Source organism: Microdochium trichocladiopsis (assembly GCF_020744255.1).
Source record: "Microdochium trichocladiopsis strain MPI-CAGE-CH-0230 chromosome Unknown B0I36scaffold_2, whole genome shotgun sequence".
In the NCBI taxonomy this organism is placed as follows: domain Eukaryota; kingdom Fungi; phylum Ascomycota; class Sordariomycetes; order Xylariales; family Microdochiaceae; genus Microdochium; species Microdochium trichocladiopsis.
The window spans coordinates 2,897,426-2,912,524 of NW_025763545.1; the positions used below are offsets into that span (position 1 = coordinate 2,897,426).

The 15,099-nt window shown below is 58.4% G+C and overlaps 5 protein-coding genes and 1 non-coding gene across 6 annotated transcripts; 2 read left to right on the forward strand and 4 right to left on the reverse strand.

The window, feature by feature from the left end:
- Nucleotides 1-558: 558 nt before the first annotated feature.
- Nucleotides 559-664, reverse strand: B0I36DRAFT_t43. The gene has a single exon. It is a non-coding gene; the product is annotated as a tRNA-Val (tRNA).
- Nucleotides 665-1,009: 345 nt separating this feature from the next.
- Nucleotides 1,010-2,531, reverse strand: B0I36DRAFT_315206 (hydrolase-like protein). Its single transcript, XM_046152858.1, has one exon. The coding sequence runs from the start codon at nt 2,319-2,321 to the stop codon at nt 1,146-1,148; it is 1,176 nt and encodes a 391-aa protein (XP_046017097.1). The 5' UTR covers nt 2,322-2,531; the 3' UTR covers nt 1,010-1,145.
- Nucleotides 2,532-4,154: 1,623 nt separating this feature from the next.
- Nucleotides 4,155-5,075, forward strand: B0I36DRAFT_359595 (uncharacterized protein; the record flags this gene model as incomplete). The annotated part of the gene is made up of 1 exon (XM_046158162.1): nt 4,155-5,075. One exon carries the CDS (start codon nt 4,155-4,157, stop codon nt 5,073-5,075), a length of 921 nt encoding a protein of 306 aa, XP_046017098.1.
- A 106-nt stretch (nt 5,076-5,181) lies between these two features.
- B0I36DRAFT_262674 (rRNA processing/ribosome biogenesis-domain-containing protein) lies at nt 5,182-7,824 on the reverse strand. The gene is made up of 2 exons (XM_046151154.1): nt 7,336-7,824; nt 5,182-7,271 (listed from the first exon to the last, which is right to left on the reverse strand). Exons 1-2 carry the CDS (start codon nt 7,678-7,680, stop codon nt 5,241-5,243), a joined length of 2,376 nt encoding a protein of 791 aa, XP_046017099.1. The 5' UTR covers nt 7,681-7,824; the 3' UTR covers nt 5,182-5,240.
- A 644-nt stretch (nt 7,825-8,468) lies between these two features.
- Nucleotides 8,469-12,284, forward strand: B0I36DRAFT_372203 (putative filamentation protein Rhf1; the record flags this gene model as incomplete). Its single annotated transcript, XM_046160095.1, has 4 exons — nt 8,469-8,474; nt 8,546-8,663; nt 8,727-11,581; nt 11,640-12,284. 4 exons carry the CDS (start codon nt 8,469-8,471, stop codon nt 12,282-12,284), a joined length of 3,624 nt encoding a protein of 1,207 aa, XP_046017100.1.
- Nucleotides 12,285-12,616: 332 nt separating this feature from the next.
- Nucleotides 12,617-14,651, reverse strand: B0I36DRAFT_346015 (uncharacterized protein; the record flags this gene model as incomplete). Its single annotated transcript, XM_046156416.1, has 2 exons — nt 12,617-13,618; nt 13,698-14,651. The coding sequence occupies 2 exons, from the start codon at nt 14,649-14,651 to the stop codon at nt 12,617-12,619; spliced, it is 1,956 nt and encodes a 651-aa protein (XP_046017101.1).
- Between the last annotated feature and the right edge of the window lie 448 nt (nt 14,652-15,099).

Sequence of the window (15,099 nt, forward strand, 5' to 3'; positions counted from 1 at the left end):
TGCATTGGAGAGCAGCGTAGCATGCTGAGGACAACAGTGATCGGACCATTAATCAAGTCAATGGACCAGTCGTATTCCTGTTCCTGTCTTACTTTTGAATGGTGTTCCATAAGAAGTTATATATTTTTCTTTCCACTTTACTTCTCCTGCTTTGCAGATGCTTTGCAGATGCTTTGCAGATGCTTTGCAGATGCTTTGCAGGATAAAAAGTGAACATTTGCATCCATTCATCTTTTCTACCAGGCATAAGTGAAGCGGATTTTGGGCACTTTTCAGAAAGAGAAATAAGTATTTCGAGATTTGTTTCCAACGAATGACCATAATTATTAGCCTTGGACAGGAGCTCGCCCATGAGCAATGGCCGGTTGTAAAAATTAACCACGAGCCACACCAGCAAAGAGTGACGACCCTTCTCCGCCAAAAATGATGAAGACCAAAATTGAGACAAAGATCAAAGCATCGCCAACCTCCCTTTTTTAATCGAGCAAGCGAGAATCCAAGATTTTCCAAAATGATGAAGGCAAGGCCAAAAAAAGAAATGCAAAAGTTAAAGATGAATACTAGCGCCGTGGATCGAACACGGAACCTTCTCGGAATTCAAGGTAGAACACGCTTATTCACATGCGATGTGAACGAGAAATCATAACCATTAGACCACGCCAGCTTTTAGTGGTTGTTGAAGAACCTGTCTCGTATCACAGTTTATATTCGCGACTGATGGCGGCGTCCTCGCAAAGATGGTGATTTGTGGTGTCCATGTGAGTGATTACAGTACTCGACGCATGCAGAGCGCGTGGGGGGGGGGATTGGTGGAGCAATTTCAAGACGCCTGCAGCATGATAGAGAGATGGGTTGGCAGGGACGCTTAAGACATCTGTCGTCTGGGAGAGTAAAACAAATCATGCCTCCCGTATCTCAGAAGACACAACAACTGAAGAAATGAGGCTGTGCCCATGTACAATAGGCATTCGGACCTGGTTGTCTCGTAATTGCAACGCCAGATAAATCATTCCGTCTTCAAATGGATTTAGTTTTATTATTATCGTTCACTCGTAAAGACACCCTCTGAAGTACGGGATCTTTTCCATTACTCGTACAAGTTTAGTATCGTCCATATCTAGTGCGCCGCCCAACCTTCTATTACCCTAAATGTGAACCATCACAACGGCAATCACAGCACTGAAAAGTGCCCAGGCCGTCTTCTGCAGGGACACGTGTTTCAGGGACACGGCCGAGCTCTTTATGAGGACCGCCACGCCAATGGTCGGCGACTCGTCGATGCTGCAGACATTGGCGCACTGCATGTCCCCCGCCATGGCCCGCTCAGTCAGAGTCTGCTTGCCGTTGCTCCCGCCCGGACTGCCGCCCTCGGTCGCATTGACGAGGCTCTCGTTGAAGACGAGCTCGATCCACTGGATCTGCAGGAATGCCTGCTCTCCCACGTCCATCACGCCAGACCAGGACCCGCCGTCGCTCCATGAGTTGAAGAAGACCTGCAGCGGGTCCCGCGGGTTCTGGAAGGCGATGGAGGCGACCTGCTCGCCGTTGACAAAGTGCGTCGTGGTCGTCGGCGTCCAGTCCAGCCGCCAGACCGCCCAGTCGCGATAGGTCAGGCCGCGGGGCAGGGTGACGTTGCGGGTAGACTGGGGGATGTCGCCACCGCCAGGTGTGTACGCCGGCTGGTTCGAGTACTGGACGAACCGAGGCGGGTCTCTTGTGCGGATCTCGAGATCCGACTCCTGGACGGCGGTGATGTCCTCGGCGCCCTTGTAAGTGAACATGGCTGTGATTGCGCCGGGGCTGCCGACCGTGCGGGCAAACATGCGGATCGACAGGTAGTGGTAGTCAAAGGACTTGGACCCGATCTCGGCACCGGCCTGGAAGTTTTTGAAGCGGGCGGTGCGCATCGTCATGTATGTCTGAGACGCAGGCTCTGGGTCCGCATTCTTCTCAATGTAGATGTTGTTTGGCGAGTTGACGAATAGGATGCTGGCGTCAACCTCGCCCGAGTTCAGGCGGGCGCTGTTGTTCCAGTTCTGGATCTCCCATGCATTGGTGAAGACATCCGACTTGAAGAAGTCGCTCGTCACATCAGCGTCGGCGTTGTCCTGCGCGCTTGTGATGGGCCTGGGGATGCCGGCATACTGCGACAGGCTTCTAAAGTCGTAGAACTTGTGTGAGCTGTAGTAGCTTGCGTCGGTGCCATTGGTGAGGTAGCAGTTGCACTTGTCGTCGGAAACTTGGTGATAAGTGACGTCTGCGTACACAAGAGAAGCGTGTAAGAGAGCGATGCCTGCCCGCAATACGGGTTTGACAGCCATTACGAGGTAGGTCAGGTTTTAGTCGAGGACGTGAAAATGAAGTCTGACTGGCCCTCTCAAGGATGCTGTTTGTTGCAGGCCGTTCTGTCTGGGCACATGTGGCACAGGCTTTCGGACCAGTTTCTTATTGTTGTTGTTGTTGTTGTTGTTGTTGTTGTTGTTGTTGTTGTTGTTGTTGTTGTTGTTGTTGTTGTTGTTGTTGTTGTTGTTGTCGTCGTCGTCGTCGTCGTCGTCGTCAGGCAGCCAGACGCTTGAGACGAGCCTGAGCACCGACAGTCTAGAACGGCAGGGCACCAGGAATACCACGGCTGGTGGTGGTTTCTTTTATCCGAGGTTGCTCTTGCAGTGGCGGATGTGAGCGGCCGAGCGGGTGACGATGACTCGGGCAATTGTTGTCGGATGCGGAGTTCTTGCTGCAAGCCGATGGCTTGTGTCTTGTTCTCAATCCGAGTCACTGGCCCACCGAGCTGTGTGGTCTGTGGAAACTTTGAAATGCGCAAAGCCAAGTTGCGCCGAGTCGCAGGAACAAAGGAGCGAGCAGCACGTCAATTAAGAGGACAGAGGCCCTTGTGGAAGAGAAACGTGCTTGCGGACAACAAACCAGCCTGGTTTTGTTGCCCAGCGCACCAGCGCATGCATGCAGGTAATACGAGCTCTTGTCCTTGGATGGTTGTCGCCATGACGAGAACAAGCAACAGCCGCCCAGCCGGCTCTGACAGGGGCAGAGGCCAATCGTGCCCGCCGCCAAGGGTAAAAATCACATCCCTGTCTCTGATCATGGTGGCCGTCTCCCTTCTTGCCCTGTCGTCCTGGTCGACAATGGCCTTTCTTTGTCCCTACATCTGTCAGCTAACAGTTGTTCTGTTGTGCCGGCGACTTGGCTGTCTTGCCTGTCTGTCGTGATGGCAGCTGCTCGAGGCCATCATCAACCTTTGTTTCCCGCCTCGATGCCCGCCTGCAGGAGCCGGCACAGGATCCGGGGAAACATGCGTCAGAGCTGAGGGAACCCACGAACTCGAGTAGCAGCAGCGCCTCGGTGCTTCAGGTTGGACGACGGCCGCAGCGGGCCACGCACGAGCAGGGGCTTTTACGGTGGGCGTTGCAGGTGCCTGGACTAGGCCCAGCGACTAACTAGCACAGGCTGCCCAAGCCCAGAATAACAGTCGCAGCAGCCGACCATCCCTCGCCCTGCCAAGGCAAAGGCCGCCGTCTTGTGCTGTCAAGACACACAACATGCAGCTTCAACCTCGAGCAGCCAGAATGCCTCGTGTCAAAAGATGCACCCAGATAGCTCTACGGAAGGTGCAGGAGCCACCTGGGCAACTGCCGAAGCTGTTTGCAGCAAAGGAATAACCCACCACCAGACAGAGCCAATCAGGAGTCGTTGCTCGCCTCCAGCGTGGACCTAGCCTCGCATCTTCCGCACGCGCATCTCGTGCAGCATCTTCGGCCGTGCAAACCATCGCCAATCTGACAACCCTCGTCATCGCAAACCCTTCCACCTTGCTACATACCGCACCTCACTCCCGCGTCAAGCGTCTGTACCATCCGGACCTCGCCCGACAACGTCCGCCGACACACACTCTGTAAATCAATCACCGCAACCCCAGCGCCCGCGCCAATTGTCGCCGCCCTAGAATCAGCCGTCCTCACTCTGCCAACATGTATCCTCCCAGTCGTCACCTCTTGTGCCGTGCCACTGTCACATACTTACCAATGCGCCTTCAGCTGCGACGTCCTGAGCCCTGAGCCACGCGTTGCACCAAGCAAGCCGTCCAGCACAGTGTCCCTGATCTTGCGACTTTGTCTGCCTGGCGCAGTGAAACCGCAGATATGTCTGGGCCACAGAAACCCCACGCAGAAGAGGCAGCATCTGTCGCACCAGCCGTCGCAGTCACAGTCGACTCTGATTCTGCAGGCTCACAAGAAGAGGCCGGCACTGAGACCACCGCCCAGAAGACAGATGCGATCGAGAATGACAGTGACACGCAAGCGCCAAGTGCCGACAAGCCCACATCTGCCACGCCTCCACGATCACGTTCAACATCACTAGAGTCCGGCGAAGCCTCGCCGCCCAGAGCAGAGTCGGAGGCAGCCGCCGATAGTGCGCCGCCGTTACCCGACGAGGCCCCTCCACTACCCACAGAGGCACCTCCACCTGCAGAGGACGATGGCTGGGATTTCCATTGGAGCGACGAAGCCCAAGCATACTACTTTTACAACCGCCTCACCGGCGCAACAACGTGGGAGAACCCAAGACTCGCTCCAAGTAGCGTCGCGACGGCACCACAGAGCCAGACACAACCAGCATCTTCGGCAGCGCCGCCTCTACCTGCGGCGTCAGCCGACGCACTCCCTGCAGGCGGATACAACCCAGCAATCCACGGTGACTACGACCCAAACGCGTGGTACGCACAGAAGCCGTCTGCTCCAGAGGAACCAGCGGCTGTGGTACCATCAGGGATATATGGTGGCGATGACGGCGAGTTCGCTGCCAGTGGCTCCTTCAACCGCTTCACGGGCGCTTGGCAGGCTGGCGGGGATGACCTGCAGAACCGGCACAACGATGAGAACAAGTCGCGGCGGCAGCTGAATGCCTACTTTGATGTCGATGCAGTGGCCAACACGCACGACGGGCGGAGTCTGAAGGCTGAGCGCAGCGGCAAGAAGCCTAGCAAGGCCGAGCTCAAGGCATTCAAGGAGAAGCGGAAAGCCCGAAAAGAGGAGAAGCGGAGGGCATGGCTGCGAGACTGACGCAGTATGTCACATAGCTTTGACTAAACCATTGCATAGTAGCCCAGCTCCATTCCACCATAATCAATGTTTGGGATAACTTATTCCAGAGTATTAAATCTTTCAAACGCTCAAGCAGGGGCCCTTGTGGTCTATTATGATTGTGCATGCTTAAGCTGACGATTATTATTCCTCCCCGTCGTCATCGGAGCCTTCAGAGTCGAGTTCCATATTCAAGTGCACGCTCTCATCATCACTATCATCATCATCGTCACCCTCTGCCGGCGCAGGTGCTTCCACTCTAGCCCTCGACGCGGGACGCTGCGGCACGGCTTCTACCACGCTCGACGCGATGACGGTGGTCTCGACTTCCACCCGCTTCGGCGGTGACGTCTCGTCCGCGTCGTTCTTGCGTTTCAACGCACTCGTCGTGGTTGAGCTCTCTGACACGGCTGTCGATGTTGTTGTTGTCGTCGTCGCTGCTGTTTGCGCCAGGAACGGGGACTCGGTGGTGGCTAGTGCTGCTGCCGTCGCTGCTGCTGCCGACCTGCTTGGATCGGATAACCCGACACCGAACATTGGCTGTTCGTCGACCGCCTCAGGGTTCGACGAGGGCATGTAAGTGGACTGTGGGCGTGAGTGTCCGAAAGCAGTCGCGGGTTTCCCAGACTCGTCGCCGGTCATGTCGACATCTGCGTCGTCGTCGTTCGCGTCACCAAAGTCCCCAAACTCGCCGCCAGGCCTGCCCGTAGCCATGGGTCGGAAGTTGAACCGCAGCAGCTCCACGCCGGCGTCGTGGGGGAACTGCCGCATCAGGTACGGCAGGATGACCTGGGACCGGCCGCTGCTGTCGCGCAGGGGGTGCAGCACGCTGGCGACCTGGGCCTCCTTGCTGCGAGCCAGGATCGCGGCCTGCAGCATCCTGCCCCGGGCGGCCGACTGGACGTGCTGCTGCGGCACGCTGCTGTGAAGCGTGGCCAGGAGCGCCTCGGCGGCCCTGATGTGTGCGGTGCTCAGGGACACGCTGACCGTGCTCTCGGCGGCCTTGCCTGCTGGCGAGAGGAAGGCGTCGGCGTTCTGGTGCGCGGATTTCGTCTTGTTGCCGTTCTGCAGCGTGGTCGTGTGCTGCTGCGTGCGCCTCAGGTGTCCGCTCGCGCCGTGCAGGTCGCGGCAGCAGCACTTGATGACGAGATCCAGGCCGTCGACCGAGATCTTGGCCATGGTCGGCCCGCAGAGCCCGAGTAGCTTGCGGGCCAGGATGTACGTGGCGTGTCGGACCTCGGGGATGCGGTAGAACGAGCCGAGCATCCGCAGCGTTTGCTCGAGCGACTCCTGTGCTAGCGGCACGAAGCTGCGGCCAAGGCGGTTAATAAGGGTGGACAGAAGAGTCATGACGGCGATCTGGATACCCGGGAGCGCGCTCCAGAGCTCGTCCCTCTCCTCTCTGCCGACAGCGGCGTTCATCTGGGCTGACTCGAAACGCTCCTTGTTCGCGGACGGCGGCACGATCGACGATATCCTCGTGGTGATGTCCATGATAGAGCTGATAGGGATGGTCACAGCTGATTTTGTGTGACTTCTGAGGACCTCGGCCAGGTACCCGAGCAGTCCTACCAGCCGCTCGCTGCCAGCTTGTATACCGCTCCATGTAGGAAGATCATCTGGCTTGTCGCTGCCACCCGAAGGCTCCTGTTCGAAGTCGGGACGCTGTGGTACGTAACCAGACGACGACTCCCAAGTCTCCACGATAGCTCTGAAGACCTGGTCGGCCGTGCTGTGGGCGTCTCTGACGAGCTGCGAAACTTGCTTGTTCCACTCGGCAGCATCTCCGCCCTTGGCGGCGGTCATGTGCAGTCTCACTGTGAGCCGCCGGCTCGCGGTGACTAGTGAACGAGGCACGAATGCCTCGTCCGAGCACGTTGGTGCCACGAACGCTCGCGCATCCTGCCTGAGCTTGGCGGCGAACTGACGCAGTGTCGTGGGGTACAGTGGCACGAGAGTTGAAAAAGTCTCGAAGATTGTCTCGGTGAGGCCAAAGGGGGCCGCCTGTGCCTTGGTCGAGGGCGGTGGCTTGAGAATCTGCAAACACGAGGTGGCCAGTGTGGGTAGAGTAGGCGTCACAATCTCGCGAATCAGGGTCGGGAACTCATGGAGGAGTGTGTAAATCTTGACTAGAGTGACGAGCGCAGCCTCTTTGGTGACAGCAGGGTCTTTCTTCTGCATGGTGGGTCAGTCTGTCAGAACCTAAGGGCTTGGAAGTGACAGAGTAACTAGGACTTACTTGTAATATCGACAGGAGTGCTCGAACCCACGGTTCTGAAGAACGGAGACATTCCCATCCTCCTGCCTCTACGGCTGCTTTGGCCAGAGCGACGCCCAGGAAACGGCCGGCAGCACTCCTGCCCTGAAGAAGGGTTGTGATCTGTGTCTTGAGTTTGTGGACGAGTGCAGACGCCTCGGGAGTCGAGTCCAGACCCTTGGCCTCCTGGGGCTTCGAGAGAGGGACCTCACACCTCAGCACGTCTTCGAGTAGAGCGGGCAAGACACCGAGAAGTGCTTCAGGCTTGGAGGATGCCAGTCTCCGGCACAGGCTTCGAAGCTCCGCCGGGAGAGCGATGTGAGCCATGACTGGTGGTTGCCGCAACTAGACGCTGTGTGTCCTGGAGGCAGAATTTGACCTCAGTCTCCCAGGCCGATCTAGCTCTGGTATGATAGTGGCTGCTTCTTTTGAGATTGAGCCGTTGCTACTGCGACAGCCTCAGGATGTCGGCCTCGACTGGATCACAATTACTTGATGCAGGAACTCCGGATGGCTCTCTCGGGATAGAACTTTTTGGTGGAGCCGGAGGAGATTGAACCCTGTGATTGGCTGGTGGCCATCTGAGTTCCAACCAGATAAGGTCGATAAAGCCTTGCTCCACCGCGTGTCCCTGGCCCACTGGCCGCTCCCCATGCACAGACGCGCTTAGCGGGGCAATGCGTCTACAGAGAACATGAGGTCAGAGGCCCGGGAGGAGCCTGTGACAACGCCGGGCTCCACCACGCGCCCGTTTGGCAGCTCACAAGCTCCCCACAGCGGCCGTGGAGCTTGGCCTGGTGCGCCCCTGAGCAGCACCGCCTTTGCTGCCCGCCGCCAATGACTGCATCCTGGGCGCCATCGCATATGACCTTGATTTTGATCCAGCGGTCGACGGCCTCACCAGACTGTCTACGTTACTTGTCTAGTCCACACCCGGCCGCCTCTACACCTCTGCAGTGAAATCGTCTGCCGCGCCTCGCCTCCGTACCCAAGACGACAACGTCATTCTAGAGCCACCCGTCCATTGTCATGTGCAGCAAGCACAAGTCGTGATATCCACATCACTCCGTGCCTCCAGGTCCGCCTCCTCTGGAGGTCCCTCCTGAACTGGCACCATGCCAGTACGTCGCCCGGCTCTTGCACCCGCCCCCTGGTAATGCCTGTGGTGCAGAGATACTGACTCCCGCAAAAGAAACCGACCAAGGGCGAACTGAACGTGCAATTCCTCGAGAATGCGCGGTGTTCTGCTCAATGGGACGAGATCCCAAACCTGGTGCGCAAGGTGCGCAAGCACACCACAGACAGAGAATGTACGTCTGCTCAAGCTCAAACCATCTTTCACAATGCAATGTTGCTGACTTTGCTCCTCGCAGGCCTTGCGACAACTGCCGAGACCGAGCACAAAATCATCCTAGCCTCGCTCAAGGAACGGCCCGGCTCCAGACCAGCGACTGCGATCCCCCCGACCGAGCTTGATGCCGCAACCCTGGCCCCTAGGCTATTAGAGGTACTCGAGAACGAATCCAAATACCCCGAAGAACGATACCAAGCACGCGTGTGCGTGGGGTGGCTGTACTGGGCGGTGGGCGAGTATGAGCTCGCGTCCGAGCAGCTATCTCTGGCAATAAGTGGCAGCGACGCAGAGCTTGGCGACGTCAGCACCCTGGGCGAGTGGACTCGCGTATGCATGCTGAAAGCTGCGTACCTCAAAGCCAATTGCTTGTCACGGGACGATCGGCGACTCGAGGCCTTGACCGTCTTCGAAAGCGCTCTGGGCCCTCTCGCCGATGTTTGGAATGGGTACAAGGGCCGGCAGCAGCTGAGTTTTTGGGCCGAGCTCTTCCTGACCGAATACTGCATGCTCCAAGCAAGGACGTTAGAGGCAGGAGAGAAGAGCTTAGCAGACCCCAACTCTCTAACCCCTTTGAGATGCTGGGCGAAGTACTGGGAATCATCTACGACACAGGGCACTCCCCTGAAAGGGGGCCACGGATTCCGTGGTGCCATTCCGAGGCGGCGCATATGGGGCGAGTACTACACGGCACTCTCTGGAATACTGCAGAACGATCTGCCTTATCCGCCAGGCAACCTCACGGCCATTACGAAGGACACGTCAGCTCGGAACCAACTACGAATTGAGCTCAAGAAGGTCGAAGCCGCCTACGAAGGTCTTTTGCTGACGGAGACACCATTCCCACGGGCAGACGAGGAACGAGAAGAGGTGGAGCACTTTGTAAACACGGCAATGGCGAACTGGGCTGTTCTTGGTGGCCGCGACTGGCACGAGCATGACCTGGGCCCCGGCGGCAAGGAAGGACTCAGCCGTGGCATTCTGGACATTTTGTACCGCGCTGCGACCAAGACCTTCCACTCCACCTCCATTCTCAGGTCCCTGTTTACTGTCCACCTCTCAGTCGCAGAGTTTGACCTGGCGTTCCATGCTTTCGATTCATACCTGGACATCGTTACAAAAGGGACGGCCAGGATCGACAAGACTGGCCATGTTGAGCCAAGCCTTGACGACGACGCCACTGTGCTACAGACGATATCCCAAGCCATCATTGCACTCTGCAAGTATGGCTTCCATGACGCTGCGGAGAAGTCGTACAATCTCGGTGTTCAGCTGGAGCAGATGCTGCAGAAGCTGCCCGCTCCGCTTCCCAACACGGAGGAGAATATTTCGACCCTCGGCGAGGAGACCGCTGATGGGACCGAGCTTCACCCCAGGATCTCCTCCTGGACAAACGCACTAGCTTGGCAGGCAATCGGCCTCTCGCAAGCTCAATGGGCTCGGTACACCTTTGACACCGCAGTTCGCTCTGAAATGCAGTCAAAGTCCATCGGCAGTTTTCAAAAATCCCTTTCGCCTCAGACCGGCAACCCCACAGATGTCAGGACGCTCTTCACACTTGGCATTGTGCTCGCTGAGCAGAGACAACTGAGCGCAGCCATCGACATTGTCAAGGCCGCGCTCATGTCGAACAAGAAGGCCGGGGACACGACGCTGGAGACTGGAACTTACTGGAGGGAACGTTCTTTGATACCCTTGTGGCATCTACTGGCTCTTTTGATGAGCGCACGTCAGGACTTTGTGATGGCGTCGCGGGCTTGCGAAGGCGCCTTTGAGCAGTTTGACGACCCAACAGTCCTGTTTGGCTCGCAGTCCCTGCAGGGCGGCTTCCGAAGTGAACACCTGAACGAATTGGAAGCCAAGGCGCAGACACTTGGTCTTGTGGACGAGATGGACGATGTCGAGAAAGAAGGTATCATCGAAGTGAAGATGACACAACTAGCCCTTGTGGAGCTCTTGGAAGGCCCAGAGGTTGCCGTGAATGCTTGTCAGGAGCTCCTCGTCCTCTACACGAGACTCTTTGGCAGTACACAGAAACCTCCGACGGGCCAGAAGAGCATGCTGGATGTCCCCAAGAGCTCTGCTGGGACAGTCAAGAGTGTGCGTGGAAGCATCTTTGGATCTCGGTCAGACCGCAACTCCCGCAAGCCAGCGAGCGCCGCGCCTAGCGACATGTCCAGCTTGCCTGAGCGACCACTCACAACCCAGACCAGTCGAAGCACCACCACAGCTGCGCCCACGATTCAAGTCACCGACGACCAAGGCGAGAACGGCATTTCACAAAGGCCCAGTACGCGAGGCAGGCGCAGCGATTCTGCCCGGCGGAGCAGTCTGAAGAAGCCCGAGAGCGACACGTCTCAGCGGCGTGCAGCCAGTACCAGCGCTACTGCGCGCGAGCCGACAGTCGTGGACGGTGAGGACTACTTTACACCCGCGACTGAAATCCCGGCCAATGACCGGCCTGAGTTCTTTTCTTATGGAAGCAAGAGCAGCATTGGAAGAGAGGCTTCGTTCAGCCGCGGCAGAGGGCTTCTTCGCTTCGATTCGAATATCTCGGCCCGGTCCGCGCCAGCTGCCGACATTACCATTGACACGCTTTCGCCGCCAAGTGCTCTGCCTGTTGTTCAATTTCCGGATGACCAAGCCAAGCGCCAGCAACAAATCATCCTCGTTCGGGTGTGGCTGCTCATCGCTGCTTTCTATAGGCGGGCTGGTATGGTGAAGGACACTGTGCAAGCGATTCAGGAGGCCAAAAGCATTGTCGACACGCTCGAGGCGGACATTGCCAAGGATACATCTGGGCTCGTGAGGTTGAGCTTTCCCGGATGGGGTGGGAAGAAGAGTGCGGATGAACTGTGGAGTGATGTCCACGCTGAGGTAGGTTTATTATACTTTGCACCCTTACACTACTTGCCGAATACTGACAGGCCTCCAGGCCGGATATCTTGCTCTCGTACAAGATCTTCCATACAAAGCACGGGCACATTTCGAAGAAGCCCTGCTTCGCTCTCCCAATCACCCGCAGTCCATCCTCGGCCTGTCCAATATTCTGCTGGATATTTACAGTGAAAACCTGCTGCCTGATCCGGCTGTTCCTAAGGTCGCGGTGGTAGGAGCAGAGCCTGGCACACTCCCAGCAGAGGATGCGGCCCACAGCAGCGCCGCTAGTCACTCGAAGAAGCAAAGTGCTGCACCAGCGCTGCCGAATGTGCCGATTGGCCTCAAGCCCACCAGCACTGTCAGTGGGACACGGCCGGAAAGCCAGACGCTATCGCAATCCAAGATGAAGCCGGCGACGTCAACACAGACGAATGAGCTGCCTGCCCCATGGAAGGCGACGTCTCTGCCCTTGGTCGACCGTCTCGCTGCGCGCGATCGGGCTTACGGATTGTTGTCGAGCTTGACGCGCCTCGGCACCGGCTGGAACAATTCGGAGGCGTGGTTCGCGCTTGCCAGGGCGTACGAGGAGAGCAGCCAGGCTGACAAGGCCAAGGACGCTCTGTGGTGGTGTGTCGAGCTCGAGGAGGCAAAGGGGATTCGGCCGTGGAGCTGCGTCGGAGCTGGAGGCTACGTGCTTTGAGATTTGGTCGGGGCGTCCTAGACAGTCTTAGTAGACGAGCTGAGGCGAGTTTTGAGAGCAGAAAAGGGTGAACGGATAGACGATACTTGATATTGGAGGCTTAGATCGAGACAGTATATACTTGAAATCCAGCCTGCTGGCCAGCCAGCGAGCCACACCTATCTTTCGATGGCGACAATTGAAAGTCCTGGAAGAGCAAAAATCTGTGTTGGGACACTGGCTCTTTTGCCTTACCCTGGTCCTGCCTCTGAGTGAATCTACCTGTAATTTGCAAAGGCTGACACGCAAACGACCGCCAGGATACCAAGGTGTGGCTGGAACAAAGCAGATTTCTATTCCTTGCTCCCGCTGACAGACGAAGGGGCGTGTTGCGTCTCCCACGTCGCCGCATCCCGCGCTATGATGCGCTTCCACATGTCCTTGCGCCGCTCGTGCCCGGCCATAAAGGCGTCCTGCCACGCCCGGTCGAACGGTGGGAGAATTCTCCTGCCTAACTGTACTACCTCTGCCTTTCCCGCGTTGACCGGCTCCGCTGGCCCTTCTGGTGTCGTTGCTGTGCTCGCCGCTGGTGCTGTTGGTGCTGGTGCTGGCGACAACCTCTGCCCCTTTCTTCCCTCCGCAGCAGTCCCATCATCCACATCATCCACACCATCGCCGCCGTCGTCGTCACCATTGGCCATCCTCCGCAGCGCCTCAAAGTACTCCTCAAAGTGCGGCGAAATGGTCCAGAACCCCTTCCCGTCGCCCTTTTCCGCGACCCTCTGCGCCTCCCAGCGCTCCTGCTCCTCCCTAGGAGGCAGGCGCGCCTTTCCCGCGAGGACCCGCGCGGCGAGGACGGCCTGCCACTCAAAGATCTTGAAGGTCAGGCCCGCACCGACCCCGCCGACAAAGAGCAGGGACGGGTCGCGCGTGTAGACGACGTGCTGGTACAGGCCCGGCACGCGGTTGTTGCGGGTCTCGACTCCCGCGTCCCGGAGGAACGGCAGGGACCAGGTGTAGCCCGTGCCGAAGATGATGTGGTCTACGTCGCTGACGGAGGTGCCGTCGATGAAGTGCACTGTGCGCCGCCGCGGAGGAGGTCCTCCTCCGCCTTGTGCCGTTGTTGTTGTTGTTGTAGTTGTGGTGGTGGTGGTGGTGGTTGTGGTGGGAGGATTGACTTCGATGCGCAGAATGGTAGGGTGCTGCGCGATGCCTGGGTGGTAGAAGGCGCCGTCGCCAAAGAACGGGTTTGGGTTGCGCCCGACCATGACGGCGTGGACGGGCAGCTTGGCGGACTGGACGAGGTCGAAGGCTATGTCTGCTGCCGAGACGGAGGCTCCCACCACGACGACTCGCTGGTTGTTTGTAAGTATTGACTCGAGGTTCCATGAAATTTGACTGATTTGGACTATGGGAAATGCTGCAAACACGAACCTTGTCCTTGAAAGCGTCTCTGCCGCGGAAATGCTTGCTGTGCAGGACGCTCCCCGGCCTGTCCCGCACAAGATCCGCGAGGCCGTCGACATGTGGGATGTACGGAACACTGAAATGCCCGCTTGCAACGACGAGACCGTCAAACCACTCCACCCACCACTCGTCCTCGACGGCATCTCCAAGCCGCACCTCCTTGCGGAGCGTCAGCCTCCACTCCTCCTCGCCGACCTTCTCGGCCCTCTCGACGGTCGTGTTGTACTCGATGAGCTCCTCGTAGCCCCTGCGGCGCACCAGGTGCTCGACGTAGCGCCGCATCTCGGTCCAGTGCCGGAAGGGGGTGTCCTCGCCGTGCAGGGCGACGGAGCGGGCCGAGGGCGGGCCGACTATGGGCTCCTGGCTGTACTGCATCGTCACGACGTCCACGTTGGTCTCGAGATACGGGTATATCGAGGACTCGGTGAAGCGCGGTTGATGGCGGCGGGCCTCGCGGAGGCGCATGCATTCCTCGCGCAGATCGGGAGTGGTGGCGTCTTGCGTCAGAGTTGCTGACCTGATAGAGGGAAGCAGTTCGGCGGCGGGTGTTTGCACCGGAGGATCCGCGGTCCCTGCCGCGAGGGCGGCGAGGATGTTGGCATCCAGGTTTGCGGGTGCTGTTGATGACAGCGACGAAGACAGTGCCGTTGTCGTCCTCGAAGGGCTGGGACCTGAGCCACCACTACCACCATTCTGGTCACTACTTGCACTCAGTCCGGCATCGTCGACCCAGCAGCCACCAGGGGCTTCGCGCCGCTCGAAGACGCGGACGACATCGAAGCACCGCTCCCGCACCAGCTCGTCAATAGTGATGGCGCCCGAGGGCCCGGCGCCGATGACGGCAACCCGGCGGCGGCGCTTCAGGGTGCCATTGCTGCTTGCCGAGGCTGCGGAGCCGGCGGCCCGGTCCACGGAACCCATGGTCTCTGACTGTTTGCTGCCCCTCTGCGGCCAATGTGGGTTGCGGATTGCCCGTCTTTGCCCTGGACGTTTGATACCGGTAGGCACGGGGCTGGATTCAGTTGAGGTTCCCGCAGCTGACGGATGGCCGCCTTCGTTCGTTGGTGGTGGTGGTGGCGGCGGCCTGGCTTCCTGAACTCTCGAGTATGCCGCGCCCGGATGCGACTGGGCGGCAAGAGCGCCCAAATATGCCGGCCGGGACGGTCAACCAGATCCGGAACGGCTTCGGGACTGCAAGTGGTCCAAATTGGTCAACGATGTTGAGGGCTGCTCGCGATCGAGCAATTGCGCCGCGCCTGGTCTTGTCCGAAAGGGGAAGGACGCTTCGTTGGGTTTCGTGGGTGGGCGGTCACGCCATCTGGCGACTTTCGCAAACCCCACCATCGGCTCGGCTCTGGACTGCCAGACC